Source organism: Misgurnus anguillicaudatus, chromosome 16, assembly GCF_027580225.2.
Source record: "Misgurnus anguillicaudatus chromosome 16, ASM2758022v2, whole genome shotgun sequence".
NCBI classification, from domain to species: Eukaryota; Metazoa; Chordata; class Actinopteri; order Cypriniformes; family Cobitidae; genus Misgurnus; species Misgurnus anguillicaudatus.
Genome location: NC_073352.2, coordinates 11206625 through 11231767, shown reverse-complemented (window position 1 = coordinate 11231767; position 25143 = coordinate 11206625). Strand labels below are relative to the sequence as shown.

At 37.7% G+C, this 25143-nt stretch overlaps 1 protein-coding gene and 1 long non-coding RNA gene across 3 annotated transcripts in view; one reads left to right on the top strand and one right to left on the bottom strand.

Annotated features, from left to right (window-relative positions):
• atp7a (ATPase copper transporting alpha) overlaps positions 1 to 15012 on the bottom strand; it is a 43953-nt gene extending 28941 nt beyond the window's left edge. Inside the window, exons 1-5 of one of the 2 annotated variants that reach the window (XM_073854121.1) lie at positions 14372 to 15012; positions 13119 to 13245; positions 10558 to 11038; positions 5048 to 5749; positions 4531 to 4755 (exon numbers count right to left, since the gene is read on the bottom strand). In XM_073854121.1, the coding sequence (XP_073710222.1) occupies positions 4531 to 4755; positions 5048 to 5749; positions 10558 to 11038; positions 13119 to 13238 (1528 nt within the window). In that variant the 5' untranslated portion in view covers positions 13239 to 13245; positions 14372 to 15012. The remainder of the gene's footprint in view (positions 1 to 4530; positions 4756 to 5047; positions 5750 to 10557; positions 11039 to 13118; positions 13246 to 14371) is intronic. The other variant, XM_055178255.2, reaches the window with a different exon arrangement.
• A 2413-nt stretch (positions 15013 to 17425) lies between these two features.
• Positions 17426 to 19777, top strand: LOC129422367 (uncharacterized). The gene is made up of 3 exons (XR_008637365.2): positions 17426 to 18207; positions 18513 to 18581; positions 19283 to 19777. It is a non-coding gene; the product is annotated as an uncharacterized lncRNA (long non-coding RNA).
• The last annotated feature ends 5366 nt before the right edge of the window (positions 19778 to 25143 follow it).

Below are 25143 nucleotides of genomic sequence, written 5' to 3'. Positions count from 1 at the left end.
GATGTTTTGCTAGACTACTTTAGATGACAGAAAAAATATTTACTGAATATTCATGTATAATAATAATGAAGAAAAATTAGGAAAATGATGTGTCCATGCCTGATGTTCTCATCCTCTGCAACACTTTTTGAGAACAGTTTAAGCACACATACAGAATTTTAATAAAGTTTGATTTTGAGTGACCAAGCACATGGACCAGTTACTTCAAGATGGCTACCAGGTAAGATCATTTTTTTACAGTTAATTTGAAATATTGTCTTGTCAGAATGCATACACGACATTTTGATTATCATTACCGCAACAGATGCTTATTAAATGTTAATTTAATTAATAGAAGCATAATACTTTGATTTTAAATGCATGTGCAGAATCTCCAAATTATGTTCTTTCAGGTTTGTCATGTCATTTTGAAAATATCTCAGTGTTGATGTTTTCTGACTGTTGCGGTGATGAGATTTTTTCGGACAAATTTTTAAAATTATGTTACAAAAAGTGTTAAATGATAAGTAAAAGTTTTTATATTAATGTTCCCATTTACTCCAGACTTTGTTTTTCAATGTCTGGTGGGAAAAAAAGTAAATTTAAGCAAATTTAAACATTTTCATGCTTGACATTTTTAAAACCAAGTTTTCGTGAGAATCACCCATATATCCACGTATACTAAATAAGGCAAGAGTGTTGTTTCATTCAAGCTGTTTAAAAGCATAAAGAAATTGTTACAGAATAAACTTTTACATATGCTATTATGATACTCCAAGATGAGTTATAAAATTATCAACTATAGGGGGACTTTAACATTTGTTCTGTAAGCTCAATGAAAAGTTGTGCTGAGAAAATATATATGAAGAGTTTCGTTGCAAAATGAGATAAATCCATTTTTTAACATTTTTGTCAAAACATGTTTATTATTATGTTATTATTTTGTTTTATGGTGCTACTTAGCTGTATTTTTTAAGTTATGAAGGTTTAAATCAAAACAAATCAACTGCAGTTGAATTGAAATTAATTGGAATGCACAACCAAAAAACGAGATTTCTGAAAAAACGGTGGTTATCTTGTTTTGCAACGAAACTCTTGATATTATTTTGTAGTGAAAAGAACTAGTCTCATCTAATTATAAAAAGTTAAAGGTGCCCTTCCTCTGTCGTTTTTATTGTTTTATACTGTTGGCTGAGGTCTACTCATGACGTTTGCATGGTGTTTACATCCAAAAACATCAAAAGCAATAAGTAATAGACCATTTGTACCCTGGTTTTGATGCTGGTTAAAGAAATTATCCGTTTTAATGGGCGGGCTGCATTGACGACTTAGAAGTAAACGGCCACTGCTATGATTGGATAACAGTTTTTCGTTCAAACTAACTTTCAATTTAATCTCATGTGTAATCAGTTTAATGTTAAGTAAGTGTCTTAAGACACAGTGTCTTTCATACAAACGCATATTTTATCATAAACCCTTTTGACACACACACGCGTGTCTTCTATCGTAAACCCACCCACAAAAACACACACACACACACACACACACACACACACACACACACACACACACACACACACACACACACACACGTGTCTTTTATCGTAAACCCTTTCGATGTGCGTGTAGCAGCGCACGCACGCACAAACACACAAACACACACACACACACACACACACACACACACAAACGTCTTTTACATAAACCCTTTCGACGCGCGTGTAACGAAGACACAAACACACACGTGTCTTTTATCACAGTTTATGCGTGTGCATCATGAATTTGCGTGAATCGCGTCCCTCTGAAGAGAAGTCCCGGCCGCAACTGATAGTGCCACATAGTACTAAAGTGTTTTACTTGCACACACGTGTGTCTTTTATCATAAACCCTTTTAACGTGTGTGCAGCATGAATTCGCGTCCCTCGGAAGAGAAAACACCGGCCGCCACAGTGACACATAGTACTAAAGTGTTTTACTCACATAAGCCGCGACAATTTCTGTCCGGATCCAATATTGATAGAGGAGCATTGCTTTTTAATCGCAGTCTCCCTTTAAATCCAGCGTTCTTCTGAACATTCAAACATGTAGCAACTGTTATGATTCCCTCGTTTAATAGGAATGATGTCTCTCGACGAAAAACAATGGCCCGAATACGGTACGGTTGACGTTTAGCCATTCTTGCTGTAACTTGTTATGAAAACTAACTCAACTACACGTATTATGTGGGTGCGGTCTCAAGTTGAAGAGCTCATGAATAGTAATGCCCTCGATCAGTTCCACGTCACACTGATCAGCTTTTCTAATTTACCTGATTTTTCCGCTTATTTCTTTTCAGTGGCTAGAGCTGACAGAGGAGGTAGAAGGTAATTTTCACATTGACGACACAATAAAACACATATGGACCTAACACATATTATAAAATACAAGTAAAAACGGTTTTATGTGGAAGGGCCTCTTTAACTATTTTGCCCAGATTTGTGTTTTGTGGATTTTTTGAGTTTTTAGCTTTAATACAATCAATATTCAGTGCAATTTCTTTGACCATTAACAAACTGCTTCTCACAAAGACCTTGGAAATAAGATGATGTTCTTTTAAAATGCTGACTTAGAAGGGACAGCAGACGAAGAAGCAACACCCCATTTGAGTTTAGATATTAGTCCCTTTCACACATACAGTCTTTACTGGTAATTTACTGGTAAATTGCAGTTAACAGATCATGTGTGAACAGAACCTTTCCGGTAAATCAGTGCTCCCAATTTACCAGTACGACAGGTTGTAACCAGTAATTTACCGGTAAGCGCTGTGTGTGAACGAAAATTATAGGATTACCGGCATTTAGAACGGACGACGTCAGACCGTGCTGACAGCTTCGGGCCAATCATAGCGTTTTAATACAGATGACGCGTTTACCCCCGCACTGTTTACGGACGTTTCCACACACATGCTGCTTGAAAGTTGAGCACACCTGAAGTTTACGTCCACATTTCTTCACCAAAGTTGTTAAAAACAGCTGACCGCCGAATTGCCGACATCCTTAGCACGCCCTCTGTGAAGCCTAAAGTGCAAACAGTACTGTTGTTAAAAACGCATTTTCGGTTTGACGTCGTCTCATTCAATGTTGTTTGGTCATGAGCAACTTGGCGACTGTTTACCACAGACGTGAAAACAGCAAAATACGGACCGTGGTTATGAACGACGTGGATTGTTTACAAATACAACACTGAGCTCGCCGCGTGCTACAGGTACTTCCGCTTTCTCAACGAATTTACCGGTTTTTTGATACTGATGTGTGAATGATGTCTTACTGGTAAAATAACGGAACGCCACTGCGTGTGTGAACAGCACATTTTTGTATTTACTGGTAAATTCATTCTGGTAAATTCATGGTTATTTACCAGAATTACTGTGTGAAAGAGGCTATTGTATCAAGTTTAGACACAATCACCGTGATTTAAAGAGACACTCCACTTTTTTTTAAATATTCTTAATTTCCAGCTCCCCTAAAGTTAAACATTTGATTTTTACCGTTTTGGAATCCATTCAGCTGATCTCCGGGTATGGCGCTGTCACTTTTAGCATAGTATAGTATAATTCATTGAATCTGATTAGACCATTTAGCATCTTGCTCAAAAATAACCAGAGTTTCAATATTTTCCCTATTTAAAACTTGACTCTTCTGTAGTTACATCGTGTACTAAGACCAACAGAAAATTAAAAGCTGTGATTTTCTCAGCAGATATGGCTAGGAACTATAATGGTCTAATCAGATTCAATGAATTGTGCTAAGCTATGCTAAAAGTGGTACAGCCAGACCCGGAGATCGGATGAATGAATTCCAAAACGGTACAAATCAAATATTTAACTCTAGGGGAGCTGGAAAATGAGAAAGTTTGTGTTAACTCTTAATCTGCACGTCGTGAACGCGCCAAGAAGGAAAACAAATGTTGAAAAAATTAGTTAGTTTGGTTTTCTTTACGCAGAAAAATTTTCTCGCCTACAGGACAGTCACAAGCCTCTCGGTTTTCATCAAAAATATCTAAAAATGTTTTCCGAAAGATTCCAATTAAAGGACTTTATTTAGGATTAAAATGTTCATTTTGGAGTAAACTATCCCTTTAATAAGTGTATGGATTAGGTTTTAATGGATGGATGTTTTTGGAGCTTGGGGCACCATTCAATGCTATTATATAAAGCTCTATAAAACTTTGACTGTGTTTGGCTAAAAGAGGAAAGTCTTGGATGGAGGGCACCTAGATTTTAGACACCAAAGCTTAATTTTGGGATGAAATATTTCTAACACAGCTTTAAGCTTTGACAATAGGGCACCATTCAATGCCATAATACAACTGAAAGGAGCCTGGATATTATTTAACATAACTCGACTGTGTTTGGCTGAGAGATGAAGGTCATATACACCTTGAAACGGCTTGAGGGTGAGTAAAATATGGGGCAATTTTAATTTTGGGGTAAACTATATCTTTAACACAATCTTCAGTATATATTGTTATCCAATGTTTTTTGTTTGGTCTGTAAAAAATATCAGTGATTACCCTGCTCGTTCTTCAGGTTCCTCTCAATGTTTGCCACGCAGGAAGCACAGGTCATTCCTCCAACATGGATAAAACATTTGGAAATAGTGTTTGTTGAATGATCAGCATTATTATCCACATCTTTCTCTTTTACAGCAGACAGGATTGGAGATAAAGATGAGCTGCGAAGAGACGGTGCTGAAGGCGATGAGTTCTTGACCACTGAAGGCACCAATGAATTTGTCTCTGAGGGATTAAAATGACAAAGAGTAACTGTTGACTGGATGTTACAAAACAACAGACACAAGTCTATTAGAAAGCACAGGCATTATGCTTGTTTGATATTTATTGCCATCATTAATATTCAAACTATATCATATTAATAAAGAACATGTTCCGATTTATGAGCAAAGGGTTTAGCATTCATTCAAACCAAAACAATCTAAGAAAACATACATTTAGGGGTGTCCAAACCTTCGACTGAAAACACAGTAAGGCAGATACTGAACCACAGGATGTGGAAAAAACAACAACTCACCTGGCAGAAAAGCATCAAAGCCCATGTCCTCTATGGCTGCCCTCAGCTCCTCAGCTGTAGTCACTATAGGATCATACTCAAAGGTTCCCTGATGATTGCCTAGAGAGACTCTAGCCGATCTTACACCTTTCTTCTGGGAGATCATGCCTTCGATAGACTGGACGCAGGAGTTACAGGTCATGCCTTCAATGTGAATGTCTACCACTGATACCAGCGGATGGAGGACGTTTGGCTCTGGGGAAGGTAAGATGTTTTGTGGGGTGACTAACTGAACCTGAAACTTCCCCGGAGGCAGAGCCTCAATTGCTTTCTGTAGCTCTGCCGTTGAAATTCGTTTTGGGTTATGTTTAATTGAAGCTTGTTTGTTCTCCAAAGACACAACAGTTGAACACACTCCCGCCAGTTTGGATATATTGTCCTGAATATTTACTACGCAGGAGTTGCAGTGCATTCCTGTAACCTGAAACAGTGTAGTGATCGTGGCATCTGCCGACAGCCCTGAAATCTTTTCCTCGGGCGAGGAGACGACCTGTTTGGCAGCGCTGCACAAGCGTTCCACTTCACTAGCCGAAAGCTTTAATTGACGAGGTTTTGACTTTACAGTGGCCTTGAAACCGGCCACCTCAATCCGGTTCACGATCTCTTCCACTGAGATGATGTAAGGCAGGTAGAGTACAGTGGCTTCTTGGGAGTCTAGAGAGACTAAAAGTAGAAGCAAAACACTCAATAGTCAGGGCATGTTATTTTAAATGGTTAGCTAGCAATCTTTTAAAAAGTTTAAATATGCAGTACCAGTTAAAGTCCGTGTAAAGTCGGATATTAAATGTGTTCTCAGTTTGTGACACCAAAAATGTGATATTAATCCCCAAATATTGACAAATTTGAATGATTAAAAAAGGTAAATCAAAATCATGGAAAAACATGCAGGATTCTCTGCTCTCAAACGCTGGGGGTGTGTCCACGGTCAGCGCTGAAACCACGCCCACTTGTGGGAAAGCTGCCAGTCTCGCTTAACTTTCAAATACCACTACAGCCTGAATGGATGCTTGCAATTGTGTTAGGGGTGGGGCCACACTCATTGGTTCCAGTGCGTCTTTGAGCCACCATTTTAGCCCCGCCCAAATAATCCTGAATAGAGAAATGTGGATAAACTGTTTAACGGTGTAACTCCACAATGCAGTACTACATAGTTCACGGTCTTTGCATTTCTAACATTTATAATGTGTTTAGAAACAATTCTCTAAAATGACTTCACACAGACTTTAAAGGATAATTCCGGTATTTAACACTTTGAGTCTCATTTCTGGTTTGTTTTGGATGAACTACAGTGATGGACACTGAAATTTTGACAATGGGTCGTGTCTTGAGTTTTTGACTCGTTTAGAAGCGTCTCTTGCCTGCTTCAGAATGGAAGTCAATGGCCATGCACAAACATGTCATTAAAACAACACTTAACGTTCATTTTCAAAACTGTGCTACTCACCGAGTGGTTCGTGGTGTTCGTTGATGATTAAAAACAAGTTGTGTAGCGAAATACAGTTTCTGTCGTGTTTTATTTGGCATTTTGTAAAATTCCATTGACTTCTCTGGAAGACTCATTGCTCGCTGATATATCACTCCGCCGCCGCCGGAAAAGGAAAAGGGACTGTTTACATGTGGTTGTTGTTTTTTAGCTCGGTTTCTCTCAGAATAAATTTTTCCCATATTTGTAGGACTGGACCAGAATATTCGAATATTCGTTCCGTATTTCAGTTTTGGGATTCGAATATATATATATAAATATTTTACAGCGTTAATGCAGAGCTTTTGCCAAGCAGAAAGTGCGCTTCACGCTCCCGCTCTATAGGTGGCGCAGAGAGACCAACATCCATAGCCAACAGCCACCAAACGCACACCAGTGGAAGAGATCGCCTCAAACGGAAAACGCGCTTCCTGCTTTGACATTCACGCTAATAATTGTTGTAAATAACATTCAGTTTCTTGCAAAAACTGATTGATTTGCTTCACAAGACGTCAATATGTCACACGGAGTTATGGGGGATTACTGTTGTATTGGATATATATGCTTTAGCTCTTAAAGTGTGCGGATCTGTTGACTTGCATGACGGAGCACCGGGGTTTCTGCAAAATATCTTCTTTATTGTTCTGCCGATGAAAAAAACACATTGGATGGTGTAAGTGTTATAAATAAACTTGATTTTGAAAGTATGCTACCGTTTTATTACAGTTTGTTGGACTATGTTCATTCATGCTTCAGACTCAAATATAGAGCGGAAGTATATACGCGGTTGTGAGGTATCTGAAAAAATAGTTCCACTATAGCAAATAACACGGATTGAAATCATACATTGCGCCAATATATTTGTTTTTAATCATCAACGAACACCATGAACCACTCGGTGAGTAGTACAGTTTTGAAAATGAACGTTAAGTGTTGTTTTAATGACATTTTGTGCATGGCCATTGACTTCCATTCTGAAGCAGTCAAGAGACGCTTCTGAAGCAGTCAAGAGACGCTTCTAAATGAGTCGAAAAGTCAAGACACGACCTATTGTCAAAATTTCTGTGTCCATCACTGTAGTTCATCCAAAACAAACCAGAAATGAGACTCAAAGTGTTAAATACCGGAATTATCCTTTAAGCTTGGAAACACATACTCATTCTTTAATTAGATTTTTAATACCACAACTCATCAAAACAATGTACAGTAACAGAAATATAATTATAGAAAGGATGATGCTTAAAGCATTTAAAATAAACCTAAACTGTTATATTTTAATGTAGTCATGTTTGCCCAGAATTTGCAAAATCGTACACTTGTCATTTTATCAAGATGCCTCTTGAGGTCTCACCCTGAGATGCATTTTAAACAATATTGAAAGAGTTCACATCTGGGCTCTTACTGGCTACTTTTTTGTCATCGTTCAGTCATCCATTTCAAAAAAGTTAGTTTTCTAATAAAATTTCTAATTAAATTAACATGTTTGGCACAACACATGCTCCTGTATAGCTCACCGGTGGAGTATTGCAGTTGCAGCGCAAAAGGTCATGGATTTGAACCCACACTCTAAATGAATAGGGATGCACCGAAAGTTCAGCATCGACAACCAAAATGATTCAGCCGAAAATAGCAAAAAACTCATTTTTGGCGTTCGACCCAAGCAACTGAAAAGACCAAATTAATTTTAAAGTGACTGTGCGTTCACACAGTCACCGGTGAGAGCTTCAAAGTGTCCGAAAGTCATTCATTTTCAATGAGAGCCGGTAGCGAGGTCCGGCAAGCAGCAGCGCGGCATGTTTTGGACTGTGTGAGTGTCGAGGAGAGTTGAAACCAACTCAACTTCATGGTAATGAGCTATGATGCAGTTCAGCAGCAACCAATTGGAAGGCGAAAAAGGATTCCAGAGAATGCATTCGAGTGTCAGAGCGTCCACTACTCTTTATCTATAGTGCTGTTGGCAGGGCCGTCAGGTGCCCTTAATAACAGACTATACCCGGGCCTAAGCACCGTTGCAAGTTTCTTAAGGCACAGTAATAACGTGCGGTAATACAAGATCAGATTAATATCCGTTTGGCCTCTTTTATGTGGTCACAAATGTAACAGTTTGAACAAATAAGATAGCTCAGTGGTTCTCAAACTTTCTCCACGTGCGGCCCCCCTTGTGTATGGTGCATCCCTTCGCGGCCCCCCCAAAGAAAATGTATGACAAAAAACTGTTCTAAAATGTAACATTTTAATTAAACAAAACATATTGAGTTATACAAAGTTGTGCGGTTGGTTAGTAGCCTTATTTCTTTTTAGGTTTAATTACACAGAATTCATGATAAATGAATGTATTTTATAAAATGTCATAAAACTGGGGCCCCCCTGGCACCATCTCGCGGCCCCCCGTTTGAGAACCACTGAGATAGCTATCCAAATAGAGAAGTGACCAGGTGTAAAAAGGACCTATAATGTCTGCTGAAACGTAAAAAAAATCTATATTAAATAAAATGTTAAATAAATATAGTAAAAATGTAAGAAAATTGGCAAAACAATTGTTCGGCCTTCGGCTGAGTGTTTCATTTTATTCGGCTTCGGACAAGAATTTTCTTTTCGGTGCATCCCTACTAAAAAATGCTGGGTTGTTTTTAACCCATGCTGGGTAAATATACTGGGCAGAACACACTGCTGGGTTAAAAATTACCCAGTGCTGGGCATACACTTTGACCAGTACTGTAAATTGGTGTGAATGTGATTGAAAAAGTTGTAGATGTACATTTTCGTTTTGACAGCATCTGTCCCTAGGTTCTTTCACTATAGGATAAAGAGCTGTAACAAGTTTCCTTAAAGCAAGATTAAATGAAATAACAGGTCATGATAATGTTAACCAAAACCAATAGACTGTGTAATATCTCTTATCTAGAACTACTAGTTCAGTGTCAATGCGTTATAACCAGGGTTTAAAATTAACTTCACTCACCAGCCAATTTGGCTGCTAAATTTTTAAGTTACTGGTCATTCAGAACTTCTACTAGCCAAAAAAAGAAAATAACCAAATTCAGGTTTCCCACACCTTAGTTAACTTCAAATTCAAGAACCTTTCAAGGACTTTCCAGGTCCAATACCCTCGAATTCAAGCACTAAATGTGGGGACACATTTCAAGTGAGAGCAAGGTTACATCATGTTACCTTTTAAGATACATTATCCAGGGTTAAGTGCGTCTGAATGTGTATATCAAATTCAACCAATGGTGAGGCTTAACCACAAAGACAGGGTGACGCGGGAGCCAGGAATTATATCGTTATCTGAAATATTGCCAAAGGTGGCGTTACAGAGACACAGGAAGTATGGCAAGGGACACGCAGCGTCCTGTTCCCTTCTCAGGAAACAACAGTTACATACCGAGACGTTTTCATGTGTCAAATACAACTATGCAAAAAAGCATTTTGGTATGAATCAACATTCACATACAGAAGATATAAGCATTTAAAGTGAACAGTTTAGCACGTGTTCTTAAAAAGTCTAGAATTTTTATATTATCCTACACTACACAGGGAATAATATGGATTTTTCCCAGAAACCTTCTTGCATAAAATAGATTCAAGCACTTTCAATGACCTGTATTTATGTATGTATATTTTCAAAAACTTCCCAGGCCTTGAATTTTTTCCTCTAGATTCACAAACTTCCAAGCATTTCAAGGACTCGTGGGAACCCTGCAAATTAACTATGTCACATCTTTTGTTTATTATATTTAATTATTATTTATTATAAATATTCAAACTACATTCTGCCTTCCTGCCATCTCCTCCCTTCCTCTTTCATCCTTGTCCTTTTCACCAAAATGTCTTTTGTGTAAGCAAATCAGCACAATAAAATGAACATCAAACAAAGCATCGAAGCAAACTTTTCCAACGCATATGTCCGGCAGTCCTAACCATGCAACATACAATTACCCAGAAGATGTGAAAGTTCAAGTGTTACAAACAAAGGCAAATGTCAAAAGCTTAAAAGGAAGCATAATACCTTTAATCTTCTCAACCCCTTTTAACTTTCCAATCTTGCCCTCAATGGTGGTGGTGCAGGACAGACAAACCATTCCTTCGATGCGCATTTTCACTTGTTCGACCCTACCGTTGCTTCGAGAGGAAGGGCCTTCCTGTGGACTGGCCGCTGGGCCGTTAACTACATCAGGAACCAGGCGGCTCATTGCCTGATTAAGCTCTTCAACACTGACCAAAGATGGGACAAACGTGACAGCCAGGCCCTGGTTATCAGCGCTCTCCTGAGTCCCAACCACCCCTTTCATCTGGGTCAGGGCCTGCTGGACAGAGTCTGTGCTGGAGCTTGCTTTGGTGAACACCTTGGTTTCTGTTAAAACTGGAATTGGTGCAGTGTTTGTCGGATTGGACTCAAAGCCCATATCATCAATGGCCTCAGCTAAGGATTCTGGACTGCGGTGAGATTGGTCATATATAACAGTTGCATTTTTCAGCTCCAGGGAAACCTGTGGTATAAAAAAAATTTGAGTTAAAAATGTGCTGACCTGTGACTTTGAATAGAGTACACTGACTTAAATTGTCCAATAAAAAGGCACGTGGTTACACCAGTAACTAGAAATTACATACATGCTTGCACAATACATTGCTTGTTATAAAGCAGAAAAAAACTCCTTAAGCATTCAAGGCCATGTTATACTGTGACTATAGACACTGCTTAAGGGCTTGCAGATGCAACAAGCTAGCAATGCTTAACTAAATCATTGTACAATCATGGTTCAAAGAATTTGACTTTGTCTGATGGTGAACCCGCTGGTGAACACACTGGTTAGTCACTCATTTTATCATGTGACCCTTAAACCCTGACTTCCACATAAAGTTATAGGAAGTCTGTTTCCACACAATAAGCACAATTCTAGGCTGAGTTGACTTTCTTTGCTCAGTGATAAAAACATTCTTAAAGACAAAGCCTTATTGTTCAAGAAAGACATTTAAAACCATCTAAGTGCTTCTAAAATGTTTTCTTGTATACGTGCATTTTATCAGGGTCTCATGTTTAGGTTCAGTATTTTCTCATTAATGGCAATATAAAAGGTTATTAGTCACAAATGTCACTTTAGTCATTTCATTGGTATACAACAAATCTTTCACTGCAGTCTCTCACTGCAAAACCCTCAGAAAGTCAGGGGTCCCCAACCTACAGGGGCCCAAGTACTCACATGAGACCCAAGTTTGAATGTGAAACGTTTAGTGGATTTTGCTAACAAAGACAAATTTCCGATTTGAAGCGAAGGTATTTAATGAACATGCTGAGAGCATTCGGTTAATATCATTATCTCATTTCTGACTAAAGGGCTCGTTATAGTCGTGCGTAGGTCCTACGGCGTAGCAGCGACGGCGTAGGTTCCGCGTAGGTTTTCATTTATACTTTTGCGTCGTCGTCCGCGTCGACGTGCAAACACACGCGCGACCGCTGGTAGGCAGTATCCACGCATGTAACCGCAGTAGCAGCACAAACGTGAAAGAAGAAGCAGCTTACAAGTTAACCCACAAACGAAGAAGAAACAGCAACTTGTTGTGTATAATTTGAGAAGACCAGCAATGATGGAAGTAAATAAAAAGCGACTTTTGATGCAGTTTGAGTTAAATCACTCCTCAACTTGCCTCATCTTTGTTTTCACCGTCACAAACGGAAATACCTATGACGCAGTTTTTTTTACCTGACGGAAGGGGTTCTGGTGGACCAATCACAGCGCTTGCGGTCCGCGTAGATCTGACGCACTGTTAAATTTTTTGTGAGGTGCGCGTCAGGCTACGCAGAGCTACGCACAGGCTACGGCGTAGAACCTACGCACGACTATAAATCGCCCTTAAGGTTGCGTTTAGCAGCTTTTGCATCTGAGCTCCTCGTGTACCGTTTTGGGACCATTTTTTCCAAAAGGTTAAAACCGCTTCGTACCCAAATGATTGAATTATCTGCTCATCTGAGCCGTGTCTGCAGGGTAACTGTGTTTTTAATGGAAAGGGCAGCATGAATTAGGAACAATTAGGCTGTGCCTTTAAGTTCAAGTTGTATGGCTTTCTTCAATTACGTGACAGTTGCTGGAGGCGATGCTCTGGTTAATGTTATTACTCCTTTATATTGCAGTCAAATTGTTTACGTAGCCATCCAAAGGGCCCTGGTTCTAGTATCATGCAATGATATATGATAAAAGGACACCAGTGAATGTAATCAGGGTTTATTTTTGTGTGTAGGGGTAAGCTGAAATGTTTAGGGATAGGCAGCAATTTGCATAAAGTAAATAAAGCGAACACTTGAAAATACGGGCAAACTCAAAGCAAGCTCAGAGAGATCTGCTATAAAGGCCTATAGGGTAATTACCTACAGTACATATGATTAGTGAACTTAGATACTTAAAGATCAACTGGTAGAGCATTGGGTTCATAGTGCAAAGACTGTGGGTTCGATTTCCATGGATAATGTAAAAGTAATACAAAGCAAATGCATTAATAAGCAAAACATTACCAAAGTCAATTATTCTTCTAACTTTGCGTTAACTTTGGTGCAATTTGTTTAAAAACCCTCACCTGTATATGAATAACACCTGGCAGACCACCAATCCTCCCCTCGATGGACTGGACACAGGAGCCACAGGTCATACCCTCAACCCCGAGAGTAACACGACACAGGTTAGTGTTCAGCGCCATACCGGCTCTTGAACATCAAAGAACAAAGGGGTGTGTGTTAACACATGAATAAATCACATCTTATTTAACTTATAAGGACAATAAATTAAAGTGTGTGATGGATGTGCAGCAGCATGTGCATATGTGATCATGTGACCCAGCTAAAGCCCTTTGTTGTGATTTACTTAGTGTGGTTGTCTACAGTAAAGTCATGTCAAATTGATTGAATTTAAAGTGATATTAATGACTGACATCAAATTTTGATGCTCTTAATCTCATTAGATTATGAGAATTTAGTTAGTAAGATAATAAGCAAGTAGTCATACAGGACTTACAAGCTTCTGTAACCTACTCTATTCCATTGAACAGTTTACCCTAAAAACAAAAATACAATGATAGTATCAAAGGGCAAAGTGGTGGTTTATACGTGTTAGTGAGAAAGCTTTTAAATATATATTATTATCCTGAATGGCATTCATGTGCCGAAGTATATGGTACTTTAAGGCAGGGGTTTTCAAACTGGGGTAACCAGAAGGTCTCCAGAAAAATTGAGTAATTAAGTTGTAAGTCTATGTAGCCAATATAGTTTAATATAGTTTAGTTTATATAAGCAGTACCTTAAATCAGGGCTTTTCAAACTAATAGTTTGAAAAGCCCTGATTTAAGGTACTGCTGTATAACGAAACACTACGTGACTAAAGAAATGTACACTGAAATAAACCAATATTTATTTACACTACAAGCCAGCTATTTAAATAAGACTGGCGCTACCAAAAATGCCACGTTGTTGTTTTATTGTTAAACCCTATTTTGTCACATCATTTAAACTGCTTACATTGTATAGGAAACATACTTTTATAATAAAAAAGTCATGGTTAATATTTTCGGACACATTTGTGCCGAAAAAGTAAAAGTTAACTCAAATTATTACTGCAAGTTATCAATACCGTCAACGTTTAACGTGTCAAAGTTATTTATAACAGCTTACGAATCGTTTAATTCCAAATTTGTTTTTCCAAGCAGATATTTTGAGTCATTCGCTGATGAAAACATCCACATGACATGCAACACGTCCCCACATCTGAATAACGTTAACGTTAGTCTGCCGTCAAGCTAGCGTGAATGCAATATATTGATCATGTTTATTTCTTTACCTTTTATGCGATGCGTTAATCCAGTCTTACAACAGCAAATACTTGAAGCCTCGTACGGTGCGTTATAGAAACTTGATTTTGGGGTATTCCACTGTCACTTTCCATCGACAGCGCTTAGCTGGCTAACACAACTTTGCCAGTTTCTAGCACGTTTCTAGTTCTCACTTGCTAAAAACCTGCCCACATCGATCAAAACATAAACGTGTGTAATATCTACACACAGCAGGGCAATGTATCCTCACAAAAGTCACGTCAGAGACTGTTAAATCCATGCGGGATGCTGGAGTTTAACACGGATCACAATGTACGGCTTTCCCTGGAGCATTCGAGAACACCAAAAACCGCTGCAAATGCGCAGACGTTGTAGCACGAAGTCGTTTCAGATTCAAGTGCGTCATTAATGCGTAACCTGCGAGCTACTTCAATTAATAAACGCAGAAATAAATAAACCAAACATGTTATTATGGTAAAATTCCTCATGTCCCTAAAAAATTACATGTTGAAGAACAGATTGAAATAACATTGTAAAATAAAAAAATTCACTTCATAACAATTTCATGTCAAGAGTAAAGCACAGAATGTAACTCCAAAATTTTATTTAAAAAATTAAAAGCAAAGCAAAATAAACTACAAACACAAAGCTTTACTCTAAACACAAGTCTTCTCTCAATCTCTAGATTTGACTTAACTCACAGGCACGAGGCAACATAAAACAACAAAGCAAACACAATGGCATTAAATAGAAAAACCAAGCAGGGATTGATTACAAAGGTCAGATGTGGGGCATTTAACAATAATGAGATAATTACTCAGGAAACAAGAGGGCGGGTTCAAGGCATGTTACATGTAAACACATAACACACAAAAGGTGTGTTCGATTTCATGCGGCGCTGTAAGAACTGACAGGCGGATGACGTCAAAGTAGCGCGAGAGCGAATCTAAGTGTAATTTCTCGACTCGCTCTCGCGATAGGTTGACGTCATCCGGTTGTCGGTTCTTGCAGCGCCACTTGAAGTCGAACAAGCCTAAATACAAACAGTGGCGATGTGCTTCCACAAAACACAAGACAGAAAAGCACATTGCAAACGTAATGGTGATGAACTATAACAAAAGGGGTAACAAAATGTTCGTTGTTCTCTTTCTAAAACAATATTCAAGTTTGACTGTAATCATATTGTAAAAATTACATTTCAAATCCACATTTACAAAGACAAAAAGTGTTCTATGAAAATTGTAAACAATACCAAAATGTAAAACCAAGCCTTCATAAATTCTCAAGCCTCTATATAGAGAGCTATACTGGCATCTAGTGGTTACATCACGATATTGCACGTGTTTTATCTTATTCCATCAACGTGGCAATACAATAATCAAAAATGGACTTTAAAGGCATTTTTTTAATATATATTTTATCCTGAAATACTTACTATTTACTATTAGGTGTAGCACATATGGTTACAAGCTTTGGTTTTAAAGTTTGTCTCTCGTCATTATGAGTCACTGACTTCCAGTGTATAGACAGAGAGACATTTTGTGTTATTTTAATAAATGTATTCCAGTTACAGTTAAAGGGGCCATGGCATGAAAATCTGACTTTTTCCATGTTTAAGTGCTATGATTGGGTCCCCAGTGCTTCTATAAACCTAGAAAAAAAACTAGTTTTACCAAAACTTAATTTTGGTAAACAAGCACATGAAAAAATAGGTAGTTGAAATTTGGCTCTCCTTATGATGTCATAAGGAGCTCTTATTATAATAATATCACTCCTTAATCTGCACTATCCAACCACAGCACTGCCATTTAGTGCAGAGAAAAGCACAATTGAGTTTTAATTGCAACAAACCACCATCATTGTGACCAGTGTTTGAATTTTATCAGCTCATATGCTTTTTAAAGGACACGCCCAAAACGGCACATTTTTGCACACACCTACAACATTTTAACATGCTATAATAAATTATTTATATGGTATTTTGAGCTAAAACATCACATATGTGCTCTGGGGACACCAAAGATTTATTTGACATCTTAAAAAAGTATTGTGCCATGGCCCCTTTAAAGAATAGTGTAGTACACTCTCAGCTTTACTTTTCACATCCATTCACTTTTAGAGGGTCACATCCAAATTGGCTGAAGGATTTAGGAATTACAGCAATTTATTATGTAGCTCCCCCTTTGCTCTCTCTAACCATGTCAGTGTCTGTTAATTATTTTTAATGTAAGTATAAAGATTATAAACACTAAATTGATTTCACTATATGAAAATTTGCATCAGAAAAATTGGGAATGTTGGACAATAAATATATAGTAAACTCTTTTGCAGTTTTGTCTTATATTAATGGTTATTAAAGCAAGACTGTAAAATACACAACAATAAAAACCCTTTGTCTACAAAATTATTTAAGTATTCAATTATGACAGACACAGAAATGCATCATGTAGATCAGTGGTTCTCAAACTGGGGGCTGTGAGATGGTGCCAGGGGGGCATAGTTTTATGACAATTTATAAAATACATGAATCTATCATAATGTTTAATTAAACCTCAAAAAATAAAGCTAATGATGATTTTATTTCTAAATTTGACCTCTTTGTCAGTTGGCATGCATTTAGCGCCACCTACTTGACAAAGTGGGTACAATCCCTAGGTGGACCAGTATATACAATTTTTTATTTTGTTAAGATTTCTGTTGGAATCAACCAACACAAATATGGTTTTCTTTTAAAAGTAAAAGTATAAAATTAGAAATGATTGAAGTCGAATAGAAAAAGCACAATTTTTTTAAAAAGCCATAATTCAAGCCAATATTTATATAAAAAAAAACGTTGAAATGTTTTTTTTTGTTTGTTTTGTTTTTCATAGCGTTGCCATGGTATTTATGGAATTTAGAATTCATGACGTCAAAATGGCAGTGTGAATGCACAGTAATGTGAGGGTGAGGGAAAAAAAATGTGAGAGTGAGAGCGAGAGGTCAGTCTGATTGCTTGTTAAAAGTGGAGGTAGGTCTAGATTCATATTTACTATTTTTAATATTTCTTATTGTTCTTATTTATTTAATAGTTATTAAATAGTTATTAATTGTATAATAGCCGTAGTGTTTCAATGCACTGTTAAATAGCAATATTTATAGCAGTATTGTGCATAATCCACATCAACTACAGGTTTTTTTCAGGTTTTTTTGCGATTGCTGTTTTGCGATTATTTATTTTATAAAACGCTGGGTTATCGTTAACGTGTGCTCATTATATTAAGCTGTAAAAAAACACTAAAAAACTTTAAGCCGTGTGGTGCGAAATCTGAACTTGGGCCATCAAGTCACGAGTGTGTTTATTTGAAAATCGGACGGATGCACAATATTTTATGATCTGTAATCACAGATAGACATACAGTATATAAAGTAAGAGGAGGAGATCGATTTTATCGGTGGAAAAATGAATCATGTTATAAGGTGTAATAACGTTTGGCGATGTGATTTTATTACCAGTTAGCCACAGATATTATTTAAACTGCGTGAATAAACTATTGTTGCTGTCGTATGACAGTGGTAATATCATGGTTATGGTTTTACTAAAATTAATATGATTTTTTCCTAAATAAAATCCAGCTAAGACCAGCATAAGCTGGTTCAAGGTGGCAGTAGCTGGTTTAAGCTGGTCCAACCAGCCTGACCAGCTAAATCCAGCTAGAACACAAACACAGCTAGACCAGCTTGCTACACCAGCTAAAACTAAACTGGGAGACAAGCTTTTGCTGGTCTTTACGAATTTTTCAGTAAGGATAAGAAAGAAAACAAATGACTGACAAGCAGAGAACATGTTATTCAGAAACAACTCTGGGTAAATGTATTTTTTATGTTTATACTGATGTGATTATGGAGGATATAAAGCATATACTGTACCACCAAAGCGTGTCACCTTTGTAACATCCATCCTATCCAAACGTGTAAAAGCCTGTACAAGTTGTAACGGTTTTTTTTTTAATTAAACAAATTTAGTTGGATTCAGAGTTAGTTTAGGGTGGATAGTTGGATATAATACTTAAAAAAGCAACTGAAATCTAAGCTGGTTAAGATGGAAGCGGCTGGTCAGACAAATACATAAATAAAGTAAAAAAATATTTCTCTCTCTCCCTCTCTGCACAGGTTTTAATCTGCCAGGACACGACAAGCAGACGGACAGCTGTAGGGCTGTTTCTGACCATCAGTCAGCAAGTCAGTGTAGTCCTATGTAGTATGTTTTAAATAAATATATAGTCAAACCAAAATGTATTCAGACACCTTCAACATTTCACAGTTTTTTCACTATAGTTTAGATAATGGTAATAAAATAAGGTTTTGGCCATCCTTCTGTTAAAGGCGGAGTCCATGATGTTTGAAACCCAATGTTGATATTTGAAATCACCAAAACAAACACGCCCCTACCCCAATAGAATCTGGACCTTCTGTTGATAGACCCGCCCCACACATACGCAACCCGGCATTTGATTTGATTTGATTGGCTATAAGTGTGTTTTGGTAGTCGGCCCGTCTTTTTTTCCAAAGCGTTTTTCAAACATCGTGGACTCCGCCTTTAAACCATCTCACAAATGAATTCGGTTGAATAGCTGTCAGCTGTTAAATGTGTGTGTGTATATATATATATATATATATATATATATATATATTTACAGATTCCATTTACTGATCTATATAAATGACTGGATTGCGCATGACGTCACAATTGTGAAGACGACGCGGCGCCATACTGATATGCACAAACATTCTATTAAATTAAAGGGAAAGTTTAGCCACAAATGAAAATTTATTTTTCAGATATTTTGAGGAACGTTTGTAACCAACATCCTAAAGTCTCATTTACTTTGATCCAACAACTGCCAACAGGGGTTTCACGCTGAATCTGTTTGTATTTATAGAATTCATGACGTCAAAAGCGACCACCACCACAGATTCTCAGCAGTTGTTCTCAGGTAAGAGTGAAAGCGAGAGGTCAACCTGCCATGAACTCCACTGATTGCTTGTTAAAAATTGGAGGTACGCCAACATTAATATTTATTGTTTTTAATATTTCTTTTTGTTTATTTATTTGATATTTAGCCGTAGTGTTTAAATGCACTAATAGCACTGTTAAATAGCAATATTTATAGCAGTATTGTGCCTAATTCAAGACACATCAACTACAACTGCTGGGTTAAAATGACCCACTGCTGGGTGAATGCTGAGTGAATGAAAAACTGAGTGAATGCGATTTTAAAATGAAGGCACTTTAAGGCCATGTCAGGGTTTTTCCTGGGTCAAAATTGGTCTTCAGTGGTGGCTTACTGACATGGTCATCCACACACAGCAAAGAGTACCCTAGTACCCAATGATCCACACGCCCAATATTGACAATAAATGTTACATTGAAAGGGGGGGGTTTAATGGTATTTCATGCATTCTGACTTATTAACACAGTTATAGAGTTGTTTCCTCATGCTAAACGTAGGCAAAGTGTCAAAAAAGCATTTAGGCGTGTTACAGAGTACTTCTGTGCCAAATGCACTTCGCCAGGGTTCGTACAATTTTCGGAAAGTTTTGTTCGATTACGGGTCCAGCTGACGTTTCAGGGGTTTCTATACGTGCACTTCTTTTATGGGCACTTCCCCCGGAAAACCCCACCCACCTGTCAATCAGCGGGAGACGCTAGAACTTACAAACATCACACGACAGCTTTGTTTAATTTCAAAACTCAACAATGGCACGAAAGAAAAAGTGTGTTTTTGGATGTAAGGAGAATAAAGTCAGCCTTATGAAAACAATGGATATAGTTTATTATCCGGGGTAGCAGCGGAGTTTTGCGTGTGTGTTATTTAACGCTCGTTGAAAAGTCCCAACCGGGTCATGAGTTGCATGCGGTAAGTAAGACTTCTGTCTTATGTTGGAAATAGGTGCTTGCATATTATATAAATGACACGAACATGTAGTGAATCAAAAGTTAAAACAGTGTTGTACAGTGTTGCATGACTCATACTCGCTCCTCCCGCGGTAGTAACTCCTCCTTCTTTATTTTTTCGTACGTTATCGGAAAGAATATGTAAAGCTAATCTTTCTTTTATAAATCTGATTAAACTGAAGACTCTTCGGAGATACAAAGGATGTAATGCTAATCTATAGGTACTCAAAATTAACATCAGAATTGCAGAAACAGCTTGTGTTATGTGAGCCTTAAAACAAATACAAAAAAAGAGTTTGTGTTTGTTTTTCTTATCCTACACTCTTAAAACGAATGTGTTAAAATAACACATCTTGTGTCTTGTTAAGGACAACACATCTAGTGTGTTGTCCTTAACTTAACACATCTCTGTGTTATTTTTGGAACAACACACTTTGTGTTATTTTATAGGTAATTTACTACACGTTGACACATACACATTTAACACTCTTGCTAAATGGGGTAAGTACACTTACTTTCTCATTTCAAATGTGTATGTTCTTCTAAGAAGTAATGATTTGTTATACACAGATTCAGACACTGACGAGCGGACCAATTGCTTTAACCATTCATTATTGGCTCAAAGGACTCATTAGGTTGTGAATCTGACTTTAGCGGACGTGTTGTGTGGGAATCCTGGCCGTTAGGACATCGCGAAAGATTTGTCAACACACACACACACACACACACACACACACACACACACACACACACACACACACACACACACACACACACACACACACACATTCTGGTTTCCATGTTTTGTGGGGACATTCCATAGGCGTAATGCATTTTATACCATACAAACTGTATATTGTATTCCCCTAACCCCAACCATCACAGAAAACTTTCTCCTACTTCACATTTTCAAAATACATCATTTTGTTTGATTTATAAGCTTGTTTCCTCATGGGGACGTCAAAATGTCCCCACAAGGTCACAAAAACACTGGTATTCCTATCTTTGTGGGGACAATTGGTCCCCACAACGTGATAATTACCAGGTACACACACACACACACACACACACACACACAAAAACACTTCGTAACTGGATAGATTTTTTGCGCTTATTTAAAGTTATGTCAGCTGCATGTGCGGAATGCTTGTCACAAGTTGTAAGAGAAGATAAGGCAACTTTTTTTGACTGCAATTCACACCCAGTGGTATTTCAGCAAAAATATTCTCCGAATGCACCATGTGAAACATAGATTCGATTTTCCGACCTTTAGGATCAGTTGAATTTGATGCGAGGGAGAGCAAAGACAGAACTGAAGACGGAGAGTGCCCTCTGCTTTCTGACTTATGCTTGATCTCTGCTGTAATCCAGTTTTTAGACATTTTTCATCGTGATTGTTAATATGCATTTAAAACCCCCGTTTTGATGAGCTGAACGATATATTTTGTTGGGATGACGCGTGGGCGTTTTTGTTTATTATAAGCTCAAATGAGCACGTGACGCGATATTCTTTTGTGCTGCTGAATGATCTCCGCAAAAAATCCTACATTTTCAATGTAGGAAAAACTCTGCATGTGGTGCGAATGACAGTTGGGAGGACGTCAAGTCACGAGTGAGTTTATCTGTATATTGTACAGGGCTGTTCACACTATAAATATAACAATAATGTTAAAGATCCCATAACACAAGCTGTTTCTGCATTTCTGATGTTAATCTGGAGTACCTATAGAGTAGCATTACATCCTTTATATCTCTGAAGAGTCTTCAATTTAATCAGATTTATAAAAAACAGATTAGCTTTACAGATTATTTCCGATAATGTACGAAAAAATGAAGAAGGAGGAGTTACTACCGTGGGAGGAGCTAGTGTGAGTTATGCAACACTGTTTAACTTTTGATTCACTACATGTTCGTGTCATTTATATAATATGCATTTACGCGCCTATTTCCAAAATAACACAAAAGTCTTAAGCTGGGCGTACACGGTGCGAATTCTGACAGTCGGAACGTCGTGAGCTCATGCACACGACACGAGTGAGTTTATGTGAAAATAATTCGGACGCAGTCACACACGACAAGATTTTACTGTAGGACGAATTCTGACGTAAGCATTTTCGCACCTGTGAGGATGAAGTAGGCTACCTTCCGTTGTGACAGAATGTACAAAAAATAAAACAAGAAGAATACGGCAAAGATATTGGCTTAAGTGCAGAAAACTGCCTGGAATTTCTGTTCTTTTGTATTTCTGTTTATGCATTCCGAAATTGCAATAGGTCTAGTGCTGTGGCGGTGAAGGAATTTCTCTGGCAGTGTTTTTTCGTGCTAGCGCATATGCGGTTTTACCGTCTTAATATATCATGATTGTAGTGCCAAGTAAATATCTATATTGCTATTATTAATGTTACATATATTGTTGCTTTTTTATAAATATGACCGTTTAAAAAACAAATTGGGCCTATTTATTTATTTGTAAATGCAGAATGAGGAGCAATAAGGTAAAACGCAAGGTAAGCTAACGTTACACGTCTGCCCCTTTATAATTAAATTATTAAGACAATTCATCATTAAATCATTTAATTTAATATAAAGCACATTGTCTAGGCTTGTTAAGTGCAAATGTACGGACCCTCGGTCAATGCGGTGTCTTGAAGTAAAAGTGAGCCCGCAGCATTTGTGCTCCTAAAACTGCACAAAATAAATGTCATACAGAACGCATTGCATATTAATATATGGCATTTTCACAGTAGGCCTATATGTAAATTAATACATAGTAATACAAATATAGTATGAAAACAAATTAATCATTATTTAAATAAAGTTTCAGAAAATTTTAGTCATTTAAATTTTCTCATCATTTCAGAATAAGCTAAGGCTACCATAACAACTCACATTGGGCTATATCATTTGTTTCTTTGGTCGAAAATATGTAAATATATATATATATATATATATATATGTGTGGGTAAAAAACAAACGAACAAAAACATTTAAGCTCACTCGTTAAGGCAGAAGCTCCATAATAATGTGGAAAACGTCGTCTCCGCATATGATCATAATGTTTAATGTACTTTCTCAATAAATGCATATCTTATAGCCTATTAAACATGGACATTGTTGCTTTTTATTCTCTGTCGCGACAGCCCTTTTAATATCCATTCATTTATGAAACTGTACTACTGCGACTTTGGCACAGCTTGGATTACACAAAAATTGCAACATTCTTTGTACATCCTGTAGTCTAGTTTAAACCGGTCTCTGAGTCTAATAATTTTTATATTTATTTATTATATATTTTAGTTGGCTTATTTTATGTTTACATTGTAAATAATGATAAAACATATTAACAAGTAAAGAAAAATCAACAAGTAAAACAAAAAAGTTTTATTATCAAAAAGTAGCCCTCGTTTTATGCATTGTGGTAGCCCTTATAGCCTATACTCAGAAAAGCGGTATAGCCTAAAACAACTACACTCTCTCCTGTTTCCGAACACATCCAAAGCTGTGGCCGGACATAACAAAAACACGTATGACAGGTTTTTCAGGCAAAGAAGCTGATCAAGAGGTTGTCACTGAAAGTACCTGTCATATTTGTCATGATGTCCAGTCACCGGAGTGTGTGTGTGTGTGTGCACGAAACATAGCCAGCTATTAGTGGTGGGCGATACTGCAAATTTTGGTATCGATCCGATACCAAATACATATAGGGTCAGTATTGCCGATTCCGATACCAATCCGATACTTTTTACTTAAAAAAATACTTTTGTGTAGGGGAGAGCAGTATGTCATTATTTCTGAGGTGAATGAATGATACATTCTTTAGGCTTTTTTTATTAAAGTATTGAAGTCCACAAAATTATTAGTTATTAGGAACTGTAGAACTAATTTGTTACAACCTTTTTTTTAAAATAAAGAATAACAAAATTCTCTCCCTTTTTTCTGGTTTTAAAAGCAAATGAAATAAAGTGCACACAATTATTACTTTTTACACATATCAAGTTACAGTATTATTATTTAGAGCCGTAAAATAGCTCCACACAATGCTTCTCCTCCTCTCGGCCATCCTGATCTCTCACTCAGTTCGCTGCTCCTTGGCGCGTTGTGTCAGTGAGTCACGTGACGACACAACAACGAATCACAGCAGAGCAGCAGGAGGGGGAGGAGTAGCAAAGTGGGCCAGAACGTGAAAGAAGCATTTGCTCAGGATTGTAGAGGTAGAAGACACGAGCAAAGTATAATGAACGTAGAGGAGGGATATTTAAATTGAAGTATCGATTCAATTACAATTGTATCGATCTGATACCAATACCAGTGTTGGCATAGATACTATCGATATTTAGATCGATCCGCCCACCCCTACCAGCTATAGAGTTGTCGTCCAGAGTTGAGGTAGCAGTACGTGCCACATTTGTCTTTCTTCTTCTGTGTTTTGTCACATTGGTCAACTTCAAGTGCTTTGCCAGATCGTCTCGTTCACCCGCACCAACACTACGAATTTATACCGACAGCTCCCGAACTTTTTTGACATGTTTAAAAATTATTGGTAGGTCGTGAGGTGCTCGTAACCTGCTCGGCTCGTAATTCCTCTCACACGGTGCGAGCCGCGACCATACGAGCATGAACGATTTGCTCCCGAGAAAAAGAAATCGCATGCGAGCCCCTACGACCGCAAAAAAAAACGCACCGTGTACGCCCGCCTTTAAGTTACTTACCACATGCAATTCGACCCGGTTGAGAAATCCAGCGTTAAACAAACACACATGCAAAACTCACCTGCTACCCCGGATATACAAACTATATCCATTGTTTCTATAAGGCTGGCTTTCTTCTCCTTACATCCCAAAACAC